General features: G+C 34.1%; 1 protein-coding gene across 1 annotated transcript in view; it reads right to left on the bottom strand.

Annotated features, from left to right (window-relative positions):
* Positions 1–1,245: 1,245 nt before the first annotated feature.
* The window catches only part of LOC149771694 (sperm-associated antigen 16 protein-like), a 38,626-nt gene continuing 11,942 nt past the window's right edge, over positions 1,246–27,929 (bottom strand). Inside the window, exons 5-16 of the mRNA XM_089948204.1 lie at positions 24,315–24,452; positions 21,791–21,898; positions 18,321–18,508; positions 17,416–17,552; positions 16,073–16,206; positions 14,668–14,811; positions 13,604–13,704; positions 12,204–12,415; positions 7,780–7,845; positions 6,675–6,801; positions 5,539–5,603; positions 1,246–2,027 (exon numbers count right to left, since the gene is read on the bottom strand). Coding sequence (XP_089804330.1) covers positions 1,917–2,027; positions 5,539–5,603; positions 6,675–6,801; positions 7,780–7,845; positions 12,204–12,415; positions 13,604–13,704; positions 14,668–14,811; positions 16,073–16,206; positions 17,416–17,552; positions 18,321–18,508; positions 21,791–21,898; positions 24,315–24,452 — 1,531 coding nt within the window. The 3' untranslated portion in view covers positions 1,246–1,916. The remainder of the gene's footprint in view (positions 2,028–5,538; positions 5,604–6,674; positions 6,802–7,779; positions 7,846–12,203; positions 12,416–13,603; positions 13,705–14,667; positions 14,812–16,072; positions 16,207–17,415; positions 17,553–18,320; positions 18,509–21,790; positions 21,899–24,314; positions 24,453–27,929) is intronic.

Raw genomic sequence — 27,929 nt, 5'->3', positions numbered from 1 at the left:
AGAGAGAAAAAAAAATAGAGGGTTAAATCAATCAATGGATCTAATGTTTTATTCTGCACAATGAGAGAGAGAAATAGATAGAAATAGAGAGAGAGAAAAAAAATTAGAGGGTTAAATCAATCAATGGATCTAATGTTTTATTCTGCACAATGAGAGAGAGAAATAGATAGAAATAGAGAGAGAGAAAAAAAATAGAGGGTTAAATCAATCAATGGATCTAATGTTTTATTCTGCACAATGAGAGAGAGAGAGAGAGAGAGAGAGAGAGAGAAAAATAGAGAGAGGGTTAAATCAATCAATGGATCTAATGTTTTATTCTGCACAATGAGAGAGAGATAGAGAGAGAAAAAAAAATAGAAATAGAGTTAAATCAATCAATGGATCTAATGTTTTATTCTGCACAATGAGAGAGAGAGAAATAGATAGAAATAGAGAGAGAGAAAAAAAAATAGAGGGTTAAATCAATCAATGGATCTAATGTTTTATTCTGCACAAAGAGAGAGAGAAATAGATAGAAATAGAGAGAGAGAAAAAAAAATAGAGGGTTAAATCAATCAATGGATCTAATGTTTTATTCTGCACAATGACAGAGAGAAATAGATAGAAATAGAGAGAGAAAAAAAAGAGGGTTAAATCAATCAATGGATCTAATGTTTTATTCTGCACAATGAGAGAGAGAAATAGATAGAAATAGAGAGAGAGAAAAAAAATTAGAGGGTTAAATCAATCAATGGATCTAATGTTTTATTCTGCACAATGAGAGAGAGAGAGAGAAAAATAGAGAGAGAAAAAGAAATAGAGGGTTAAATCAATCAATGGATCTAATGTTTTATTCTGCACAATGAGAGAGAGAGAGAGAGAAATAGAAAGAGGGTTAAATCAATCAATGGATCTAATGTTTTATTCTGCACAATGAGAGAGAGAGTACCTCTAAAGGGAAGAGCTTACATATATATATATATATATATATATATATATATATATATATATATATATATATATGCATATGCATGTGAGCACTTGTTAATAATTGTAACCTCAAAGGATGTATCAAAATTATAATTCTTTAAGGACACAGTGCAACTAATATTTCAACAAATTAATTATATGGAAATTATAAAATTAATTAAGCCAAACTTATGGGATAAATGGCAATACCTAAATTATATGGTGGAATGTAAGCACCCTGAGGGTCATGGTAATGGTAACAACCATAGTTCTTTTATTTTACAAGCACAAGAGTCATTCATTCAAAACCATTTTATTCATCCATCAAGGAACTTAAAACTATTTCATAATGCATTATAACTCATGAAGTAGATAAACATTTATCACAGTTTTTTGTCTCTCAAATATTTGAATGATACGAGTGTTGAATGTATTTAAAATAATAAACTATAATCATAAATGTATGTGTGAACAGAATCCATTTAAATGTTTTAAAAATAACCTTGATGTTCCTTTTCCTTCAACATTTGCATCATACAAGTTCTATGTACATACAAGTAAGCTGATATTAAGTGATATCAGAATGTATACAATCCGACATCCTGGTATTACTGGCATTGGATAAACATTTTAAATAGTTTCAATTTCATTTTTTAAGGATATGCGATTGGGGATTTTTTCCACAAATTTTGGGTGTTGTTTCTATTTTTATTTTTTATTTTTTTTAACTTTTAAATTATTACAGTGAAATTAATCCCATGCATATAAATCCTTTAAGATCGATATAGAATCTTAAAAAACAAAATTCTCTCAGAAACTCCTATATGTCTTCATTTCTCTCAAAAAGTCCTCATTGTTTTCATTCTCTCATAAAGTCCTAAATGTCTTCATTCTCTCAGAAAGTCCTAGATGTCTTCCTTCTTAAAATATTCGTTATAAAAGACATTCAGTTCCAGTCCCACTATATTTTATGACCAGATTCTAACAGTGCAGTCACTGCCACCAGACACCAGAAATTCTCCACTACGGTCAAACAGCAAGCACTGGACAGCATCCTCATGTCCAACCAATGAGGACAACTGAAAAAAAGACAATCAGAAGCTATAATATGTTATGGACCATTATAAATTAAGGAAAATGATTTATTAATATTGGCTTTCAAAGCTGGTAATATCACTACTTTCAGTGCACTGTCATCATGATTTTATATTGTTTTTCTTTTTTATTAAGTGAAAACATTAAGTTTTGTCAAAAGTCAGGCAATATGATTAGAGCAATTTCATTTAAACATTTATGATACTCAGGGAAGGCACTTTTTAAAAACAATATATAACAGGGTATTCTGATTATTCAAGAAGTTAATATGAAAATGACACAAAAATTTTATATATTTATGGGTGGCTACTTGATATTAAAATTTCCTTCCTTGGGTCCAAAGTATGCTTTACTGAAACAGCCCTAAATACACTATATTTTGTCTAGCACTAATTTTCATGGACTTTGCGGTTGCTGGTGACACATCATAGATTTAAAAACTAGAAAAATGGCTGTTATCTTGAAACAGCGTGACTCTTTCCCATTTCATTTGAACTGAACTCACAATGAAACTATATTTTATACAAAACCATGCAAACTGATATTCATGAAAATAGATACATTTACGTTAATAGTGTGTGAAGCTATTTCTTTATTTTTTGGAAGATAATTGATCCTGATGTGGAATTGTGCTTAGCTGACTTCAGTGATAATTGACCAAGCTGTGACACTGTGTTCAAATGACTTCAATGATAACAGATACTGATGTGACACTGTGCTCAGATGACTTCACTGATAATTGACCCAGCTGTGCCACTGAGCTCAACTGACTTCAGTGATAATTGATCCAGTTGTAACACTGCACTCAACTGACTTCAGTGATAATTGATCCAGTTGTGACACTGTGCTCAACTGACTTCAGTGATATCACCTAAATTAAATTTTATCTAAAGGTAAGATCATCATCATCATCAAACGAATAACCCAAGAGGTCATTGGGGCACCACAGTTGACTTTACAACCAATTCTCTCCATCTTTTACAGTTCTCTACTGCCCTTTGGGAATCTCCGAATCCCGTGCCTGTCCACTACTTAATGTTGTCTTCCCACCTCTTTTTCTGTCTGCCTCTTCTTCCGCACCCTTGCACTGTGCCTTGCAAAACTGTTTTTGTCAGTCCAGATGATCTTGAGACACGACCGTACCACTTCAGTTGACACTTTTTTACAGTGGTCAAGAGGTTTTAATAGGATCCAATGGCTCGTTGGATCTTGTTGTGAACTTCTTTATTGGTTACATGGTCAATGTATGAGATGCCCAAAATCTTGCTGTAGCATCTCATTTTGAAGGTTTGAATCCTTCTTTGTAGATCTGATGTGAGCGTCCATGTTTCACAAGCATACAGAAAGATGGATTTGACAATCATGCGCATCAGCCTGATTTTGGAACCAAAAGCAATGTTTGTATCTTTCCATATTGGTCTCTGACCTTGTTATTGCTACTGTTGTCTGGGCAATCCTGCAAATTAGTTCTGGTTTAGAGCCCTCATCTGTGATAACTGATCCCTAGTACTTGAAGCTTGTGACTCTTTCCAGCTTCTCTCCACTGACCTTTTTTCCTGCACTGATGCCATTTGGTGTTGTTGTCATCAGTTTGGTTTTTTTGGTGCTAATCTCCATACCTGTAGAAGCTGTGTCGATGCGCTCAACCAAGTTGACCAATGGGCAGTGGTACAGGCCGACTGGATCCATATGGGATGGAATAAGATGCTCCCACCCCCATGAGTCTCCCAACTATGGGTAAAATAGTGTGATGACAGCACAGCATCACTGGGTGGAAGTCTTCCTCAATGAAGTCAATGACCAGGGTGGAATGGCTCCAAGATGACCTCAATGACCATGTGCTCAAGGCCAGGGCGTGCCACACTATATCAGTGAATTTTGGCTGTGGTCATCCAGTCTGGAAAGAGACAGGCTTTGCCAGGCTGTATCTTGCCCTCGACAGACCACATGAAGATCTAAATCAATTTTTATATAAAAGTAGCACCTAAATTAATTTTTATCTAATATTATCACCTAAATTGATGATATTCATCCATCGGTGTCGATTAGAACCATTCAGTGGGGGTGGGTCTGGAGATGGCTGATAAGTCCGATGCAAGCCCTGAAGAGTCTGTTGCAGTGGGGACATGGATGTGCAGGATACTGACGGAGTTACAAAACTGCTTTCCATGATTTGCACAGATCACATTTCTCAGCTGTGTCCACCAGTCTTTTCTGCTCAAAGGCTGCTGCACCGGCATTGACTTAACTGTGCCAAGCATATCAATCAGCAGCAACACTCTCCCAGCTGTCAGGGTCAATTCCTAGGTTCTTCATCGAGGCCTTGAGGGCATCCTTGTACCTTTTTTTTGGCCACCATGAGATCTCTTGCCTTGCTGTAGCCCTCCATAGAAGACCTTCTTTCTTAGGTAGGCATTCTACCAGCATGCATACAACATGGCCAGCCCATTGGAGTTGTGCCTTGTACAGCATGGTGTGGATGCTTGTTATTCTGGCCTGAGTGAGCACCTCTGTATTTAGTACCTTGTCCTGCTATCTGATTTTCAGCCATTTTCTCAGGGAGCTCATATGGAAGTGGTTTAGTTTTTTAACATGGCGGCTATACACAGTCCATGTCTCGCAAGCATAGAGGAGGGTGGGGAGAACAACTGCTGCGTAGACTTTGAGTTTGGTGGTAAGCTTGATGCCTCTCTTATCCCAGACATTTGAGTGGAGTCTGCCAAATGCTATGCTGGCTTTGGCAATCCTGGTGTTGACCGTATCATCTATGTGGACTGCTTGTGAGAGGGTGCTGCCAAGGTATGTGAACTTGTCTACATTTTTGAGCATTTGGCCACTGACAGTGATGGATGGTTCCAGGTAATGTGCTCCAGGAGCTGGTTGATGCAGAACCTCTGTCTTGCTGGTAGAGATGGTGAGTCTGAAGTTGGTGGATGCTGTGGAAAAAAGGTCCATGCTCTGTTACATGCCTTCCTCCATGCTGGAGTTGAGGGCACAGTCATCTGCAAACAGGAGGTTGTGAATGTTCTCATTTTGGACTTTGGTTTTGGTATGAAGCCTCCTCAGGTTGAACAACCTCCCATCCAGATGGTATTGGAGAGCTACTCCCACATCACTATCCTTGAAAGCATTCATCAACATTGTGGAGAACATGAGGCTGAAGAGAGTGGGGGCTAAGATGCATCTTTGTTTCACACCATTCATAACTGCAAAGGGTTTGGAATAGTTACTCTGGTCCTGGACTCTGGCAAGCATGCCATCATGAAAATGCCTCATCATTTCAATGAAGACTTCTGAACATCCAAATTGGCCATCAACTTCCAAAGGCCTTCCTGGCTGACAGTGTCGAATGCTTTAGTTACATATCACCCAAATTAACTTTTACCTAAAAGCAATACCTAAATTAATTTTTATCTAAAGGTAATATACATTAATTTTTATCTAAAAGTAACATCTAGATTAATTTTTATCTGAGTTCTACAACACATTACTTACCTTTCCATTTGATATCTCGTACATCTTAATAGTGCTATCATTGCTTGCAATGGCCAACACAGTACCTGAAATGTAGGGGCAAAATTAGAAAATAATTCTGAGTTTGCATCTGTCTATCTTGCTTTGCCCGTTTACTGAGATAGAATAATATGAAACTAATGTAATAATAATATATTTCAATGTAAATGTGTAAAAACATTTATTGTTTAAAAAACATTCTAAACATGAAATTTGACATCCAGTTTACTTTTCCAATTATTACTGATTAGACAATATTCAAAAGACTGGTATTCATTCATGATTTAGACAATATTCAATAGACTGGTATTTATTCATCATTTAGAGAATATTCAATATGCTGATTTTCATTCATGATTTAAACAATATTCAATATACTGGTATTCATTTCATGATTTAGTCAATATTCAGTAGACTGGTATTCCTTATCATTTAGAGAATATTCAATATACTAATATTCATTCATGATTTAGACAATATTTAATATGTTGGTATTCATTCATGACTTAGACAATATTTAACATACTGGTATTCATTCATCATTTAAACAATGTTCAATATTTTGGTATTTATTCATAATTTAGACAATGTTCAATATACTGGTATTTATTCATGATTTAGATAATATTCAATACATTGGTATTCATTCATTATTTATACAATATTCAATATACTGGTATTCATTCGACATTTTGAAAATATTCAATATACTGGTATTCATTTATCATTTAGACAATATTCAGTATACTAGTATTCATTAATCATTTAGAGAATATTCAATATGTTGGTATTTATTCGTGATTTAGGCAATATTCAATATGTAGGTATTCATTTATCATTTAGGATGTTTTCAAAAAGGTTGTATTCATTCGTTAAAAAACTGGCTGAAATTCAAGACATCAACTACTGAAACAAACTGTTAAATTACCTTAAAGTTCTGTTCTGCTCTGAAAATTGTGAGTTTTGGAATGTAAGGCAGGCATCAGTTTCAAACATTGCTGCCTTATTTACTGCTTATAAAAGTTTATGCATGCCAATGTCATTTTTTTATGTAACTGCGGGGGATAGGGGGCAAATCTATCTATTCATGTTATTAAAGAAAATCCTAATTAGCTCACCTGAAGGGTCGAAGCCCACTCTGTTGGCTGGATGGGGTCCTGTCTCAAAACTGACAATTGGAGCCACAGCCCTTACATCCCAGACCTTTGCAGTTCCATATGAGTCACAGGAGGCCACCATATCACCCTAGGAAAAAAATGAATAAATATATTTCAGTTCCAGTCAGATTTTTTTCTCTGGAAATAACTGTCAGATTTATCTCCCCTGGTACTATTATAATTAACAGTACTTAAGAAATCATAATTCCTCTTATTGCTATGCATGTGTGATAGATTTTGACCATTTGAGAAAGTGCACCCATTATTAAGCTGATGGCATCACAAATGTTAACATGGTTTCTTGTAGTTTTATGGTAGTATAAACATGACAAAATGTACTGGCTTATGAAAAATTATTCTTTTTTTAATAGAGCAAATTTTGAAATACTATCAAAAATGCTTTGTACCACACCATGCTTTGTACCACACCATATACATAGATAAATAAATAAATAAATATATATATATATATATATATATATATATATATATATATATATATATATATATATATATATATATATGTAACTAATAAACTGACTATGAACAGTGCAAAACTAGTATCTAACAAGCCTAAGCACTTTCGAATATTAATGTCTTTTTCAAAAGCAAATACAAAACACAGACAAGACAAAAAACAGAAAAACCATTGTCTTTGCAAAACTTTACATGACTATGACTTGATACAGATGCTGACTATGACTTGATGCAGATGCTGGAAGATATTTTATATTGACCTAGAAATGGAATATATAAGATATGACATCTTGTTTCCAACCAAACAAAAACTACCCTACTAAATGGTTCCTGGAAAATACCACAGGTAACTTGAATATTAAAAAAACAAAACAGTACAAGTAGAGTTGCAGGCTATTATACATCTGTAACATCTTGAGTTCATTTTTTTTAAAGCTGTCACGTATATAAGATGGTGGACATTATTATTGGCATGGTCTCTGTAGTCTTTAGGTGTTGCCTTACCAAAACATTAATGTCTAACTTTAAAACTGTTTTATGGTAATTTCCATACATAATGCAATAATAAGTGCACATTATAATGGCTTACCTTCAAGTTAAATGTAGCATAATTCACTGAATGCAGGTGACCATAGAATGTCTGTGCACAAAGTCCCTGGAAATAGACAAATAAAGAAAAATTATCAAAATTGTAATGACTAGTGACTGCACAGTATGATGGCAGTGCTTACATCAATGAAAATTGGTCATCCCCTGCCTACTGTGGTGAGGTCACCCAAATATATACAGCAATGAAGTCCTTTGCGACTTAACCATTCATTTAGTGTGGCCTCATTAGTTAAGTGGGCAGACAATGAAAGTAATCAAGCTTCATGTATTTATCTCAATGGATATTATAGTAAAAGTGCCAAAATGGCAAAAAATAATTCATCAGTGACCTTAACATTGAAAATTCTAACTTGGACTATCGTATATTGGATGCCCTCAAAATGATAAGTACTAGTGTAACAAGGTTCATCACTGATCCTAAAAGATTTATAAAAAAATATAATGCAGAAACAAAAGAAACCATAATATGAAGCTCTGTGACCTTGAACTTAAATAAAAGACTGTAAACTTTGAACTGCAGTATATCTATTAGTGTCAAATTTACCAAATTGTAGTTAGTTATCTTAAACAACTCATAAGTTATTTAGCAGCAGGGACAATGTTACAGAAACCTAAATTTGTGACTGTGATTGTGACCTTAACCTTAAAGATAAGACCCCCAGTTGCAAATGCAATACATCTTTTAGTATCAAGTATATGAAGTTGTAGTTAGTTATTTGAAACAACTCGTAAGTGATGGAGCAGAAGGAAAATATTACAGAAACCAAAAAGTGTGGCCTTGACCTTTAAGATAAGACTCCAAATTTGAAATGCAGCACATCTGTAAATGTCAAGTATGCCAACATGTATTTTTTTATACCTTAAACTACTCATAAGTAATTGAGCAATAGGGAAAATGTTACTGAAACCTAATTTACTGACCTGTGACCTTGACTTTGACCTTAAAAACAAGACCTCAGACGTGGTATATGACACAACTTTCTGTGATGATATAAAGGTATACAAAAGTTTTCACCCATTTGTCTCATGTGGCTCAAAGATATTAGAAAGGAAAATGTGATGGAAAACTTTAAATACTGACCTTGACGATAGGATCCAAATGTGGTCAAAGACCAAAATTCCTGTGATAAAATTATGCCAAAATTTCATCCCCAATTCTATGATGGCTCAAAAGTTATAGTAAAGTAAAAGAAAGTATCATGGTCCTCTGCCATAATATTCCATGTGAAAAGTAGAAGTTCCAAATATAGCACTGAATGGTAGCAAATTATGTCTGAGATTTCTTTCTTGTCTTGACAGAAAAGGCAGAGGATGTTCCAACTGAGGACCCCTAATGTGATACTCTATACACATTTTAATGATAATGTATAAGCTTACCACATTTAACCCTTTAGCTATGACTGCCACATCTAAGTGTCACCTGTAAATAGCTCCTGAACCCCAATGATGCATATATGCAGTGTCGATAAGCCTCATTTTCTACCCCAGTGTCGCTTATGTGTGTATATAGTTCAGCTGCTACTCGAAACCCCAGTGTCACATCTATGTGGACATGACCACTATGTTAACTAAACATTGATTGGTTGAAAGTACAGAAGTTTACATATTTTTATTTATCATAACCAATGAGAGTACAGTTTACTCAACATTTTGATACAAGTTTGAAAGCTGAGAGGCTAAATGTAAATACACAGGAAGGGCTTTCCTGCAATTTACAAAACATGTGTAGTTGAGATAAACAAAGATCGATTCTGATTCAGATATGAGCAACTTTGTTTTCTTATCCATCTGTAAGTTGTTGTTGTTGTTGTTGTAGGGTTTAATGCCATTTTTCAGCACACAATAGGCCATACATGGCGGCCAGTATTAATGGTGGAAGAAGAACCTGGAAAAAACCCCGAAAGAACCACCAACCCATGAGAAGCTACTGGCAAGCTTTCTCACATACCCACATTAGCCGAATCCGAAACTTGAACCCACACAGACAGAGGTGAGATGGCAGTGATCTGTAATGGAGAGCGCTTTAGACCACTCAGCCACTCTGTGCTGCTCAGATGTAAGTGATTTTGAATCAGATGATGAGGACATAGTCCCACTGGCACAATGGAGTGATGGCAGATAAATGATTTTGATTCTCATGTTGGTTCAACAATCAAGCTTGGACCACTAAGCAATGAGAAAGAATTTTTTCTCAATTTTTTTTTCCTGAATGTCTGGTGGAAAAGCTTGTAAAAGAAACAAATGATTATGCCAAGAAAATAGGGGACCAAAAGCAAGATCTGAAATGGTATGAAACCAGCAACATGGAGATATGGGCATATCTTGGAATATACATCATCATTTATGTGTGGATAATGACTGTTTTGAGAGGTACCAGTCTGAACTTTGTAAGTACAGTGTGGATTTCATTCATGTTTTTATGTGTACATATGTAAATAATGGATTTATTTTGTGTGATTCAAAACAGTTTACATGACTGGGATTTCTTGTATGATGGGATATAGGAGACTAGTGGAAATATATTAATAACAGACACTATACAAGGTAATCTGTTTTTTATTTCACTGAAATCCAGCAAAAACTAATGAAACAATGAATATAAATGTAACCATGTTTGTATTGTCAGTTTCTGTAGTCAGCCATGATGATGCTCTAGTATTCAGCCTAGCAACCAGCCTCAGTAACTGATGATGATAGCAGTAGTAGCTAAATGGTTAATTCCTTAATCACACTTTGGCTTTAAAGTTATACGGCAAAATGTAAAGTGTTATGGAAAAAAAATATCAACCCATGACATCAACTTTGCATATAGGACCCCTAATATGTTATGCAAACACACCTTAAAAATATATATATATATATATATATATATATATATATATATATATATATATATATATATATATATATATACCACCATGTTGACCTATTTTGTGTGTCGGGTAATTCTGTGCAATGATATGTCATTTCTGTAAATATTTGATCACATGCTATTTTGGGTCAAAAATCAATTTTATATCCAGAAAGAAGAATCGAATATTGATTAAGAAGAGTGATATTCATAGTGTACAAAAAAAATATCTCACATTTAGACCCGAAATGCACATAAAAATGTGATTTCTAAATGGCAACGTGAAGACCCACTCTATGACCTTCTTGAACCTGTAACCCAGAAAATTTTGATTTACTATGCATCTTTTAGAATCATACAAATAAATACATTATTTAAAGATGGAAATATGTACCTTAAAACAAAACTGTATTTTAATCCAAGTTTCCAATTTTGCAAGAAGTTGTCCCACACATACAAAATCGTCTGCTACCCAACGTGTCAACTTGCCGCTAGAATATAAATTCTCAAGAAATTCCCCAGGGTATAGTCTGTTTTTAAATTCTGTAGTAATTTTTCCCCATCAACAAGACATTGTAAACACATTACATCCTATTCATTGTTGTTTCTCTTCCACATAATAGCTTATTTTTCATAAAATGTTGAACTTTACATTACTAACCTATTTACAAGATCGGTTTTGTTTGCTTAATATCTCTTGCCATTTATTGGCAATTTTATGTTGAATTTTGTAAAACTAGCTATAAACCTGACCTAATTACTCGACTGAACTGCTGACAGAAACAGTCGAAAGTAATATATTTCATTTCTATAGCAAGATGGATAAACATTACATCTTTTCAAAGCTAAGCGCAGAATAGGCCGACATATCGCAAGTCAGGAAAACAGGAGGGTGGTATCCCCTGTGTCCAAAATTAATATTATTTTGAACAGAATATTCTGGTGACAATTGCATCTTTTCCAATGGTAAGCATTGTTGTATTTTATTTTTGTCAATTGCTCAAATTCAGTATGCATTTTGCTTCAATATTGGAAATGAAAACCTTAGGTGCGCAGAAATGCCTGAAAGTAGTATGTGTGTGTATATATATATAAATATATATATAAATAAATAAATAAATATATATATATATATATATATATATATATATATATATATATATATATATATATATATATATATATATATATATATATATATCGATTATTGAGCAGGAAGAAGTGTGATGGGAAATTTCACATACTTAACCATGACCTTCAACCTGAAGATAGACTGCTAAATATGGTAGATAACACCTCCAAAGGATGATAATGTATAAATATATCAAGTTTTATTCCTTAATCTCAAATGACATGACACTTATTGAGCAGAAACTAAGTGTCATGGATGAATAGATGAAAATGCTAGGGAACATATAAAAAAGGTTAGTGTATAAGACATCTGAAGGCTCTGATGTCATCAATAATTTCATGGCTAAAATATAAAATTTAATAATAATTAAATGTTAGATTAATAACTCCTTCAAAGCATTATTCAAAGTTCCATTTCTTACCATCCTGGCATCCCAAAGTGACATGGTTTTATCTGCAGAACTGGTAAGAAGGGTGTTGGAATATGGCAGAAACTCTATGCTATTGACGGAATCAGCATGCCCACGGAGTGTGTACCGACATCGCAGGCTGCTCAGGTCCCAGACTTTACTAGTATTGTCCAAAGAGCAACTTGCCAGAAAATCGCCACATGAATGCCATGTACAACCCCATACTAAAACAAAAAAGAAACAACAAATCATGTTTTGTTGAAGCTTATTCTAAAAAAGACAGAAAACTATAGATTCCATGAAACACTCTGTGTACTCATGATTGTTGTTATTAGTATATTCTTACCTATTAGCTAGTGTACACGAGAATTTTTTTTAGTTCATTTCAATATATGCAAGAAGCGTCAAACCACCTTTCATTATTTGCAGTACAATTTTAAATACTTCATAAAAATGTTAATTGTTTTCATATTGAATTTGTATGTGCAGTACTAGATTTACTAAGATATTTTATCAAACACAAAACGTTCTCGATATAGTAATGAGAAAAACAGCAACAAGAAATGGCTTTCCATAACAACAGTTCCAAATAGATATGTAACTAAGTAAAGTATACATGTAACCAAGCATAGTAGTTATGTAACCAAGTATTAAAAGTATATATGTAACCAAGTACAGCAGAGCATGGTTATATTTCTAACAATGAGGTTTCTCAGTACAGTATGACCCCGTATGTAACCAAGTAAGTATATATGTAACCGATTATAGTAGGTATGTAATCAAGTAAAGTATATGTATAACCAAGTATAGTAGATATATAACCAAATACAGTATACATGTAACCAAATATAGTAAGTATATAGCCAAATAAAGTATGATGTAACCAGGTAAAGTATATATGTAACCAAGTATGGTAGATATATAACCAAGTAAAGTATATATGTCACCAATTATAGTATATATATATAACCAAGTGAAGTATGTATGTAACCAAGTCTAGCAGATATGTAACCAAGTATAGTAGATAAATAAATAAGTAAAGTATATATGTAACCAAGTATAGTAGATATGTACACCAGGTAAAGTATATATGTAACCAAGTACAGTATGACCCCTTATGTAACATAGGTAAAATAATGTTAATTGGCCCCGCTATATTTACCTATTTCCATTACTCAAATAATTTCACTTGATTTTAGTACTTGACTGACAACTCATGGCAATGTAATTTAACATTAAATATGCATGATTTACTTTGTTTTTAATTACTATACCCTTTCCTGACACAGGCTTACTTAAAACTTATCTCAGGACTTATACTTAACAAAGTGGAACATTGTTATGTTTCACATGAACCATAATTATGAGAGGAGATTATTTTAACAGCAATTGTAATATAAATCATAACCCACCAGCATGAGTGTGGTCAGTGAAGGTATGGATACACTCTGCCTTGGAGAAATCCCAAATCTTAACTGTTGTGTCTCCACTAGAAGTGGCAAGCTTAGAACCACTGCAAAAAAAAGAAACTTGTGACCTGTAAGTTGTCTCCTCTCTAGAACTTTTCTCCCTTCAAACACTTTTCTGCCAAAGTTTTAATGACTAATGCTTCTTAGTCACACAAAAAAACAATGACTACACCTTCAAGTAATTCAATTATACTAGTTACCTGCAATATTGGTTTACTTAAAATGCTACCTTTAGTTACCAGTAAAGTTACTTTTGATTCTAAACAAAAAGTCACAGTAAATTAGTCGGGTTACTTTTGATAATAAACAAGGAGTAAAACATTCAGTTTTTCTGTAACAAAAACTAAATCAGTTAGTTTACTTTGCTTGTATACAGATAAATCGGATTACTTCATAAACAAAAAATAACCGAGTCAGATTACTTTGCAAAAAAATAACTAGTCAGGTTACTCTATAAACAAAAAGTAAATTAGGTTGTAAACAAAAAGTAAATCAGCTAGGATTATTTTGATTGTAAACAAAGTTACTCACTTAGGGGTTACTTTGCAAACAAAAATTAAATCACTTAATTAAGTTTCTTTGATTGAAAAACAAAAGTGAAAAAGTAAATCCATGAAGTTAATTGGATTGCACACCAATTCCAAATGTTAATTTGATTCTAAACAAAAAGAACATCACTGATTCAGTTAGATTACTTTGATTCAAAAACAAAAAGTAAAAAAGTACAATCAGTCAATTACTCTGATTCTAAACAAAAAGTCACAGTAAATTAGTCAGGTTGCTTTGAATTTAAACTAAAAATAAATCAGTTGTTGTAATTGAAAACAAAATAAATAAAGATAATATGTTAACAATAGTAAAAACTTTGATTACTCCTCGTAAACAAAATGGAAATCTGCAGCAATAAAATAAGATAAAAGATCATTACTGATTTCATGCTCAGCCCAATGTCTAGCACTGTGACTTATCTATAATATCAGACATAAAAAAGTGGAATTTCAACTTACGAGGGATGGAAGTCACAGCCTGAGACCCAGTCCATATGGCCCTCTCCTGTCATAATGATGTCCCCACCAGGAACTGACCACATCTTCCAGGTGTGGTCATCACTACTGGTGGCCAAGATCTGCTTTCTAGGGTGAAGACTGAGGCTGAAATGAAACAGATACCAAAAATACTATCATAATGAGAAAGTGTTGTATATTGTACTTTATTATAAGTCAGTCTCACTATGAGGTGGTATGCTTTACAAATCCCATGTAAAGATTTTTAATGATGGTACTTCACTATAAGGTGATCTCACTATACAGTAGTATTCTCTAATGTAGCTCCCATTAACAAGTGTTATAAAGAGGGCCTACAATATGTGTAATGTACTTCATTATAAGCTGAACTGACTCTGGTGGCCTAAGTGGTTAGAGCATCCAACTCTGATGTAGGAGGTCACAGGCAAGTCATACCAAACACTTATAAAAATGGTACTAGCAGCTGATTCATTAGGCGCTCAGCATTAAGAGGTTAGTGTTAGGACTGGTTGGCCTAATGTCAGGATAATGTGAGTGGGTGGAGCATGATGATACATGTCTGAGGCAGGATGCTCCAGTGCTAGACATCACTATAAACTGCCATGCAGCAGACATCGTAGCAATATGACAGAAATTGTTTTAAAGCTATCATGTTAAAAATCCAAATCACACACGCACACAAACACCCATTATAAGCTTGTCACACTATAACATGGCTTACTCAATGGCTCCTACTGACAGTGTTATATTTATTGAGTTACAGTGGTACCTCGGGTTACGAATGCCTCAGGTCACGAACAATTCGGGTTATGAACAACAACTTCGAAAATTTTTTGTCTCGGGTAATGAACAGTGCCTCGGGTTACGAACGAAGGCGAGAGAGAGAGAGCAAGGTTTAACGTTGGAGACAAACGATCGCGTACGGTACAAACGAAAGTCACGCAGTACATGTACTAACATCGCTTAGCGCTAGCCTAGTAGCCTAGATTTCTTAGCAGTGGCACTGTGTTCAGTTTATCTCTTTCATTATTTTCCTTGTTAACCCCATCAATTATGAGTTTGGTTGTTTTCTTTCTCTTTATTTAATACGTGAAGTACACATATTCTTTGCATTTTGTCAGGTAAACGACCAGATGTTAATAAAAAAGAACGATTCTTTCATCTTGAAACGGATTGTCTCTATTTCATTGATTTCAATGTTTCGGGTTACGAACGTTTCGGGTTATGAACCGAGTTCTGGAACGAATTAAGTTCGTAACCCGAGGTACCACTGTACTTGTATTACCATTACATCATGTAATGGAAACCTGACCATATCCACCTTAGAAAATGGATCCAATTATACCGAGATTACTATATCATAAACAGGAAGAGACAAAATATTTACCTGCTAACAGGATGAGAGTGAGCCTGGAATGTGTTGGATTGTCTGAACCCTCCAGTACGTGTAAGGTGACCTGGCAAGGTCTTCACTTGGCTAAGGTATGGATTAACTCCTGTGTCTGGTGGGAACTCAGAATCCTGTGGGAGAGATATTTTTGATGGCATATTACTTAACCATACCACTATATAATCTGTAATTTAAAACAAAATTAAAGTGTATGCAAAAATTACATACCTAACAATCACACTATTTTCACATGATAAATAATCTCAAGAATTTAAAGAAATTAGCAAAACGTGTGCTGTTGATATTTGGGTTTAATGCTATTTCTCAGTGCAAGATCGCCTAAATATGGTGGTTGGTAAGACCCATTGACCATACTGGTAGCTTTCTCACATAACCACACTGGCTAAGCCTGTGACTTTAACCTTTACAGAAAACACTGTGTTAAGAGCATATGTTATTCATGAAGATATATTTGTTACAGAATTAACAGATTGGGAGAAATTTTAAGATGCTAATGATTGTTAACTGATAGGTAATCTGACTCCAGTGTAGTTGTCTCCTAAAATTATCTGTCATAATCATTCAATTTTGAAGAAAAAAAAGCAAAAATTTTTTAAAATTTCTAAGCACTTTTGTAAATTATGGTCATTAGGATGAATATTAATTTGCAAACTCTATAAATAACATTCTTTTCAGCTTGAAATCTAAATATTTCTCACCAGTCAAATGTTAAGCTTGTCTTAAACCTAAGTATGCCATTTCCAGTAACGTACCTCACAATAATAACATCATGGTTATTAAAGCCCAGTATACTTAATTTTATTTTTCCAATTACAATTTTGTTTATTTCTTTTTTTTAATTCTTAGCCTATTACAATAAATTAAAATTACAATGTAATATAAAACATCAATCATAATGAGGCTTTCTTTCAATCATAACATTATTACATATCCATCATTATTAATGTAACCCATTATAAGGCTGTCTTCTATATAACATGGCATATCTTACCATTATTACATAATCCTCCTATCAACATAAACCATTATAATGCTGTCTTGCATATAGCATGGTATAAAATACCATATTATGCTGCCTTTTTATGAATGTAACCCTATATTCGGAAGCCTTGTATACAGCATATACCATTATTATATAGCCCGGTCAGAAAGTTGTTCTCAATTCAGCCCATTATAATGCTGTCTTCCATACAACATGGTATAACAATTTAGCTGACCTAAACAGCATTACAGTCCAGTATTTACAGGAAAAATATGGTATATAAGAATCTAGACCAACTGCCATTTCAAATATGTCAGTGATCACAGTAAAAGTTTACATTAGGATGTCGCTTGTAATCCTGGGGAATTTCTCTAACATCCACCATAGCTTTCTGTCTTTCCTCAACAAGCATCCTCTGTGTGGGGCCATACCCTGCTTCATCCAAGGGAACACCTCGTCGAGACTGACCATTTGCTGAAAATATATTTAAACATCTTGTCAAAAATACATCAGAATTATCACTTTTTTTTGCAAATGGCAAACAATTTCATATTTTGTTGAAATAATGCAAGGAGAATTCAGTACCTGCTGGAAAAAAATGGGGCTGTAATGAAGGCAGTTGATGTTAGATATGCCTTTTTCCCTGATGATCAGTGTATAAACTATGTTCATGTTATGCTCATCTGAAATTATTCCAAAAACTGAAAAAATTATACTCCAAGAAAGCCTTCTTCAATTATAAATATCCTTTTAAAGGGTGGACCTTCTTATATATCACACCTGCAAGGTGGGCTCCATGGACTTATCATGGAAGGATCTAAGGTATTGCTTACTTTGGTGAAAGAGCTTGTCTTGTGCAGTGATATTTACTCCTGTCAAATTAAAGAGACAAGAAGCATTTCTAGGCTTTCATGATATGATATCCAAGTGGCATGAAAACAGATGCAGGACACTTGTATAGGCTGTTTTTAATCAGATTCAACAGCAAAACTGTATAAACCCTGATATGCCGTAAGATAAGGTGCCAGCAGATTTGGGTCAATGAAGTTTGTTAGGAGTACAAAGTAGCATAGAGTCTGATCTGATGATGCATAACGCAACTGTTGTTTGCAGCTGCATGCCCCAGAGTAACTTATAAGCAAGTATATACTGTAAGTAAGTGTGGCTGTTTGAATGGATGATCATATGGGATTACTCTTGAATGGATTGGGATTACTCTGACTTGCCTTCTGAAATCCTTACCTTTCTGAGTGAGTACTGAACCACCCTTGAAAGACTCCATACTCTTCAGGGTGCTCTGCAGCCCAGTCACCTGTCCCATTGCACGATCTCGCTCAAGTTTTGATAACATCTTCTCCTTCATTGCCACTTCATACTTCTTTTTCAGTTGCTGCAGTGTTGGTTCATACTGGGCATAATGACGTTTTAGCCTGAGAAGAAGTAAAGAAAATTTTATATATAGTTATCCCTCGCTATAATACTGTTAAGGTAAGACGTTAAAAGGTACCATCTTACAAGTCAGGTTGCCTTTTACTAAGGTAGGTTTACATTCATCCCGAAATGGGATCCATGCCAAGAGGGACGTAATACTATACTGAAGTGGTTTATAGTAAGGGATCACTGTATAGCACTACATGGAATTTGACAAAATTTAAACAAAATAACTTTTTGATAATACTATAGTGAACTAAGTGCATTCAATGACATAAAGAGTTTGGTGCATTGACACATTGTGCATTTTTTGTCATCTGACTCATTCTGACTGATTTTTAAAAAAAATCTAGTACCACTTTCAGCAGACCTGATCTATCAGAAATACATTTCCCCAAACCAGTCTCCTCTGCAGACAGACTGGCAACCTATTTTGTCCCTGTAAAAATGCTGTACTACTAATGAAACTTCTTTATATTGGCTGTCTATATATGACAATGCTAATTTGTATGCCAACAATGGCTCATGTTTAAGGATGTTTACATTACATGTGGTACATGAGGGCACACCTTCCATTTCTTGCTCTAAAAGGTAAACACTGAAGCACAGTACTTATAATGCAAATGCCCGGACCGAAAGGCACCCAAAATGGGATATCTGACATGAAGCTTAACTGTATTTCTGCTTTGAATAACGTCAACTAGACTGGATGGTACAGTATCATCTTTTGCCATGCATATTATCCTCTAAGAACAGTCAGATTTTTAACCTTTTTTATGCAGTGACTCAGATTACCTAGGTGTGTTGTACTAGCCTCACCACATCTAATACTAAAAACTCGCTGGTAGGAAATTTCAGATTATTATTGCTGATCTTGGCGACCCCATTCAAAACAGCATGGTGACCCAGTTTTAGGTTGTTACCCATGGAATAAGAACCACTGCTCTACACAGACAATTTTTTTATTATGGTTGTTGCTGTAGGGTTTAATGCCATTATTCAGCACACGATAGGCTATACATGGTGGCCAGTATTAATGGTGGAGGAAGACCCTGGGAAAACCCCGGAAAGAACCACTGACCCACGAGAAGCCACTGGCAAGCTTTCTCACATACCCACATTGGCTGAATCTGAGACTCGAACCCGCGCAGACAGAGGTGAGATGGCAATGATCCATAATGGAGAGCGCTTTAGACCACTCGGCCACTCGGGGCCCAACATATTATGGTATCAACACAGTATTAACATCTTAAACTAAACATATGAACTGATTATCTTTGGAGCAATGAATGGATGGCAAAAAGAAAGAATTACAGTATGTACTTGCTTATAATTCAGATCCAGCTGCAAGCTGAACAGACCCAGATCTGCCACTGCATAATCTACTAGTAGATCTAGGTCTATGTAATTAGAAGTAATCAGCAAAACATCATACAATGGCAGATCTGGGTCTATGTAGATTGCTAGAAGTAATCAGCAAAACATGATACAATGGCAAATCTGGGTCTATGTAGTTTGTTAGAAGTAACCAGCAAAACATGATATAATGGCAGATCTGGGTCTATGTTGTTTACAGTTGGACTAACTTATAAGCAAGTGCATATAATACAATGACTTTCTGCGCCTGCCCCCACCCCCCACCCCCCGGCACATTTCAAGACTTTAACAACCTGTTTATTGTAGCAGTAAAATATGCAGTCTCTGCTAACACTGTGCTATTCTGTTATCTTCTTTATTTTAATTTATTTGATAAAAAACATGATTTGCTAGATATACATTTCCTAATAAATTTACATTATTTTCTATCAATTAAACATTATTTTTTACCCATTAATTGTGTTTAGGTGATCATACTGTACCACATCATGACATCCTTTCAGAGAATGGCCATTTATGACAAGAATAAAAACAACTATTCACAAAAAAAGTATATACCATAATACATGTATATGCTCAGAGTCTTGGTGAATTTAAACAAGGAATTATAATTCATAGATTTCCATATAAAAAAACTGAAATATTTTCAAATTGGGATAGCCACCAGAAAAAGCAATCAGGGTTATCTTCAAGGGTCAATAATTACTAGTTACACTTTGGACTATTTATAATATTGTTGTTGAACACCAAAAATCCAATCCACAAGTTATACAAGACATTGAATCTGCAATTTTCTATAAATAAAATTGTTAATTCCATATTTTGTTGAATGTTTGCCCCTCCCCAATTATCCAGATATGATCATTACTGAATTTTTGCCCCTCCCTACTTACCAATATATGGTCAAAGATGAATTTTTGCCCCTCCCCACATAACCATATATGGTCACAGCAGATACATAATCATATTATAGATAAAGATTGATTACCATGATAGCATGCTGGTGTTTTGAATATAAATTGAATATGTTCCATTCTTTTGACATAAATTCATAACATTTATTGAAACTTATAAAAAGTAAATTATTCATGATGCCAAGTTCTGGTGCTATGACATAAGCACAACAAGGCAGCTCCATGTACATGGTTATCATCATCATTTTGTTAAGGAAGTTTGTAACCTTTCAATAATTTACCCAGCTGTGAGTTTTGCTGGCCAAGGCTAATTAGGCTGCACCTAAATTTTGTACACTGAAATCCAGGTAGCACTAAATTCTTGTGCACCTTGTGTTTTGTCATGTGACTAGACCTATATCAAATGGTAATTGTTGTGGAAGTGGTTGTTGATTATAGTCTTGTAACTGAAATCAACACAATTATGTCATATTTCATTTTGTGACAGGTGTCATTGCTTGATCACAGTGCATTACTATGTTATACCATGTGAAATTGTTTAGCAGTGCTACTGTTAATGAATCCGAAGAGCATGCCATTTGTAACCACTTTCAAGAACACTGATGAAATGAATCAATCTAAATGTTTGAATAGTTGTTCATGCACTGGTATACACAGGTAAATGTCCCAGGTGTTATGGGATCAAGAAACATCTGCTGTCTGAATGGTACAAATAGGGTTTACTTATTGTTTACTTTAAAAAATCAGCTTCTACATTCTCTTCCAAATTAGTGAGGAGAAATTTGGAAGACATGTACATATCATGTTACATTGGATACAACATTTCAAAGAACCACTCATAATGAGTCCAGGGCTTAACTCTGTTTAAACACTTCATTTTAAAAAAAATAAATTATCATGCTCTAAATCTATTGGTGAAAACCTAGTTAATGTTGATCTTTAAAAACAACAAGCAATTTGTTTTGAAGCATAAGTTAAAAATGTAATTACCGTTTTATGTCTGTGATGAGTTTGTTCTTTTCCTGTACCACTCTCTTGTGATGCATTCTGTGGTAGTCCCTCTCCTTCCGTAACTTCACATAGGTTTCCTTGGCTTTCCTGTCATAGAGAAGATATATGGAGAAGTCAGTCATCTGGTCTCAGTCAGAAAAAAAGGGATGTTGTTAAACATTAACTCAATGGCATTTGCATCTGCAGAAAATGATAAATTAAAGGTAGAATAAAATGTGGGTCTACCCCCTAGAAACTTAAATTTTATTGCAACAAAGGAATAAACATTGGAACAGATAACAGTAATAGTAATGTAATCATTCAAACAATAACTTGCAGACAATGGTGTAAAAATTTTTTATATTGACTGCAGCATAAGAGAGTGTATGTGTTTGTGGGTGTGTGTATGTTCATGTGTGTGTGTGTGTGTGTCTGTTATCCAGATTTTTAATGTAGCTTTAAAAAAAGTTCAGTCTTATCGTTATGTTGTCTTCAGTGTGACAGTTTATAGTGATGTCTAGCACTGGGACATCATGCTGCAGACATGTAACATCATGTCCCACCCAGTATATAATCCTGACACCAGACCAACTAGTTCTAACCCTAATGTCTTAATGCTGAGTGATCAAGTGATCAAGGTAGCTACTTGTACCATTTTTATAAGTCTTTGATATGACTCGGCCTGGGTTTAAACCCATGACCTCACAAATCTGAGGCAGATGTCCTATCCACTTAGGCCACCAGAGCAGTCCAACATAAGAGATAAGAATAGTAAATTGATAGATAGACCAACCATAGCAGTAAACTGTCATGGTATGGTGGGTACACAGGATGATTTTAAACTGTAAAGGTATGGTGTGTACAGGGTAGGATTTTAAACTGTCATGGTATGGTGGATACAGGGTATGATTTTAAACTGTCATGGTATGGTGGATACAGGGTAGGATTTTAAACTGTCATTATGTACAATGTATTAATGTATATTTTCTAAATATTATTCCAACATATTTACGCACATAAAATATAAGACTAAGTTAATTAAAGTCAACTGAAAGTGAATGTTTTAATAATATCAAGTTTATGTGAACTATTCAAACTTGTATTAAACATTCCAGTGCATGTTGCTTCCCTTGTATGTACAATTTTGTATGTTTCATGCTCCAATGTAATGAGAATTTAGCAAAAGGAACTGTCACTGAACAACTTGTAATTTTTTACATCAAACTTTAGAAATCTGATGAGAGCCCTAGATCTCATTATTATGTAAATGGGATTTTGAGTTATATGAGTGCATTGTTGAGAAAATGGTGTACACATCTTATATCGAATAAATAAAAATAACTTGTGTTCAAGATTTTAAACTGTCAGGGTATGGTGGATACAGGATAGGATTTTAAACTGTCAGGGTATGGTGGATACAGGACAGGATTTTAAACTGTCATGGCATGGTGGGGGATAGGATTTTAAACTGTAAAGGTATGGTGAGTACAGGATAGGATTTTAAACTGTAAAGGTATGGTGAGTACAGGATATGATTTTAAACTGTCATGGCATGGTGAGTACAGGATAGAATTTTAAACTGTCATGGTATGGTGAGTACAGGATAGGATTTTAAACTGTCATGGCATGGTGAGTACAGGATAGGATTTTAAACTGTAAAGGTATGGTGAGTACAGGGTAGGATTTTAAACTGTCAGGGTATGGTGGATACAGGATAGGATTTTAAACTGTCATGGCATTATGAGTACAGGATACGATTTTAAACCATAAAGGTAAAGTGAGTACAGGATAGGATTTTAAATTGTCAGGGTATGGTGATTACAGGATAGGATTTTAAACTGTCATGGCATGGTGAGTACAGGATAGGATTTTAAACTGTAAAGGTATGGTAAGTACAGGATAGGATTTTAAACTGTCATTATGTACAATATTAATGCATATTTTCTTAGTAATTTTTTAAAAGTACAGGATAGGATTTTAAACTGTCATGGCATAGTGTGTACAGGGTACAATTTTAAACTGTAAAGGTATGGTGAGTACAGATAGGATTTTAAACTGTCAGTGTATGGTGGATACAGAATAGGATTTTAAACTGTCAGGGTATGGTGGGTACAGGATAGATTTTTAAACTGTAAAGGTATGGTGAGTAGGATTATAAACTGTCATGGCATGGTGGGTACACTGTAGGATTTTATATATATATATATATATATATATATATATATATATATATATATATATATATATATATATATATATATAATAATTAAAGATATATTAGTGCCATTCATTTATGTGTAACTGCAACACAATTTTAAAATAATGACTGGTCTGTAACATGTACCTCATGTTGCATAATTTACTTTCATGTATCATTTCTAATCTAATTTTCTCACTAAATTTGAACTTTAAAATTTGTCATTTAAATCATACATACTACCTAATCTGAAAAACAATGGATAACTGAGCCATTCAAAGAATATAATAAATATCCAGGAAGAAATCAGTGACACTGGACTCTTACATAGCAGCGTCTTTGTATTTCTCCACATCTCTCTTGAGGAACTTGATCTCATTGTCCAGGTTCTGGTTTCTGATGTAGACATCAGGGACCACTCCGATGTCCTCCTCGTGCAGTAAGCCTCGCTGCTGCAGCTCATACCTACAAAATAATTTAAACAATCATGGGTTTAATTACATTTTTCTCCTTGATTTGTATATCCAGCCAGAAAATCTTTTTATATTTTTGCAAAGAGCATGTACTGAATAACAAGATCTGACACATTTAAAAATTAACAGATAGAAATAGTGCATTGGCAATGGCTTTTTAAGTGAATGTTTTGGAAACTCATGTTACTGCTAGTTGCCAACAATTTACGTAACTTTGACAGCTTAGTATGTTAAGGCTAGTTGATGACAATTTACTTAATTTTGATAGCTTATATTACTGCTAGTTGCTGACAATTTACATAATTTTGGCAGCATATATTACTGCTAGTTGCTGACAATTTACATAATTTTGGCAGCATATATTACTGCTAGTTGCTGACAATTTCTATAATTTTGGAAGCATATATTACTGCTGGTTGCTGACAATTTACGTAATGGATCCAGGAAATACATTCTTATCAAGATCTAATGACTGATCCAGATATTGCACAATACAAAATGTTTCCTTAATAAACCAACATAAAAACATACCTATATACTGTGCATACATGCATATAGCCATATCTGTATAGAAGTGTGTAGGAAATTTGATACATGCATACCAACATACCTTTTTTTATAAATGTCCCTATATGTAGGTAACTGTGGGTTGAGGAACTTACTGACTATCACATGTATCACTTACTGACTATCACATGTATCACTTACTGACTATCACAATATGTATCGCTTACTGACAATCACATGTATCACTTACTGACTATCACATGTATCACTTACTGACTATCACATGTATCACTTACTGACTATCACAATATGTATCGCTTACTGACAATCACATGTATCACTTACTGACTATCACATGTATCACTTACTGACTATCACATGTATCACTTATTGACTATCACATGTATCACTTACTGACTATCACATGTATCACTTACTGACTATCACATGTATCACTGATGGTATACCATGTCATTACCAGGATAGCAACCACATTATTTCTGGATAAATTTTTGCTTCTGGTTTTGTTATTTTCAACTCTTCTTGAATAGGACTGTGACTAAAGTACCTGGTGAACTGCAAGGAATTTGCATGTATCAATCTTATTACCAAAGATTGTCTTGTTTTTGCAAACGTTTGCACACACTGATGACTTTAGTTAAAATGTTCACTTTGAACAAATGTTTGCAAACAAAGATCTGGTATACGAGTTGTGAGGTGTGTTGTTATGCATACATAAGGACATGGTAATATCAATGTCATATGTCTCTCTATTAAAGTTGTTTGTTTGCTTGTGCTGTTTTGATTTGTTTATTTTTGTCATTGCTTTCTTTCAAGTAGACATTTATGTTCCAAATTTTTGTATAACCATTGGCTATACCAGTTAAGTTTACTTCATGGCTACAGTCCAAGGTTCCCTTCTCCCAGAAATAATGATGAAAATTTCTCAGGCTTCTACACCTAGCTGAATTATGACACATCAAACCTGACATAGGATATCTGTGTTTATTACAGTACAGTCCTTCCTTGAGTTCAGAATACATGTACCATCTTGTTTGGACAAAACATGAGATAACCGCGTTTATCACAGTACATTTTTTCCTTGAGTTCAGGATATATGTACCATCTTGTTCAGATGAAACATAGGATATCTGTATTTATTATGGTACAGTTCTTCTTTATGTTCAAGGTATATGTACAGTCTTGTTCAGATGAAACATAGGATATGTCTGTTTATATTAGAGTACATTTCTTCCTTGAGAGAGGGTATATGTACCATCTTGTTCAGACAAAACATAGGATATCTGTATTTATTACAGTACAGTCACTCCTTGAGTTCAGGATATATTTACAATCTTGTTCAGATCAAACATAGGATATCTGTATTTATTATAGTACAGTCACTCCTTGAGTTCAGGATATATGTACCATCTTGTTCAGATAAAACATAGGATAGCTGTGTTTATTACAGTACAGCCCTTCCATGAGTTCAGGATGTATGTACCATTTTGTTCATACAAAACATATGATAGTTGTATCTATTACAGTACAGTCCTTCCTAGAGTTCAGGATCCATGTAACATCTTGTTCAGACAAAACATAGGATATCTGTATTTATTACAGTATAGTCCTCCCTTATGTTCAAGGAACATGTACAGTCTAGTTCAGATGAAACACAACTTATCTGTGTTTACAGTCCTTTTTTGTGTTCAGGATATATGTACCATCTTGTTCAGACAAAACATATAATATTTGTATCTATTGCAGTACAGTCCTTCATTGAGATCAAGATGTATGTACCATCTTGTTCAGATGAAACATATGATATCTGTATTTATAGTCCCTCCTAGAGTTCAGGATATATGTACCATCTTGTTCAGACAAAACATAGGATATCTGTATTTATTACAGTATTATAAGTCCTTCTTTGAGTTCAGGACATATATACCAACTTGTTCAGGCAAAACATAGGATATCATTGTTTATTACAGTACAGTCCTTACTTGAGTTCATTATATATGTACCATCTTGTTCAGATGAAACATAAGATATCTGTATTTATGGTCCTTCCTTGAGTTCAGTATATAATGTACCATCTTGTTCAGACAAAACATAGGATATCTGTGTGTTTTACGGTACAGTCTTAATCCTTATGTTCAAGGTACATGTACAGTCTTGTTTGGATAAAACATACAATGTATCTGTATATTAGAGTACAGTTCTTCCTTAAGTTCAGAGCTTATGTACTGTCTTTTTCCAGCCTGATTAAAGTCAGATTTCCACTGTCCAACAAGAAGATCAGACAGTAACTGCTTCGGGGTCATGTTTTGGTGATATCCAAATTAGCCATGCAGCTTTTAGAAATCTGAAAGTGAATAAACTCATTTGGCTCACAATGATGTTCTTCAACCATACTGCTCTGTCTCCTCCAATTACAAAGATATAATACTTCATCTGTTTAGGTAGCTGATAAAGTTAGCAATTATGGTAATATCATAGGTCACCAGAACATGACCTCTAAGCATTCACTGTCAGATCTTTATGTAGGACAGAGGAAATCTGATTTTAATCAGACTGAGTCTTATTCAGATATAATATACAATATCTGTCTTTATTACAGTAACTTAGTTCTACCTTGAGTTCAGGATATATGCGTACCTACCATAATATGACATGTCATGCTAAAAACCATTATTTTTTAAAACTTCCAAACCTCTGAAAAATTGTCTTTTGAAAAACATGATTTTCAGTAATCTTCAAGAAAGAAAAGAAACCTTCTGTATGTGCATGTAAGTTCATGTAACATGTATAAACAGTTAACAGTTGTGATTGGAGCTAATGTAAAACTATCCTTTATTATACATGTATGTGTGTATATCTATATATATATATATATATATATATATATATATATATATATATATATATATATATATATACTGTCTTGCTCAGACATAACATA

The sequence above is a fragment of the Sinohyriopsis cumingii genome, unplaced genomic scaffold (assembly GCF_028554795.1).
Source record: "Sinohyriopsis cumingii isolate HCF-2022 unplaced genomic scaffold, ASM2855479v2 utg001711l, whole genome shotgun sequence".
Classification (NCBI taxonomy): domain Eukaryota; kingdom Metazoa; phylum Mollusca; class Bivalvia; order Unionida; family Unionidae; genus Sinohyriopsis; species Sinohyriopsis cumingii.
Note: the sequence above shows the minus strand (reverse complement) of the source record. Positions and strands in the feature narration are given on the sequence as shown.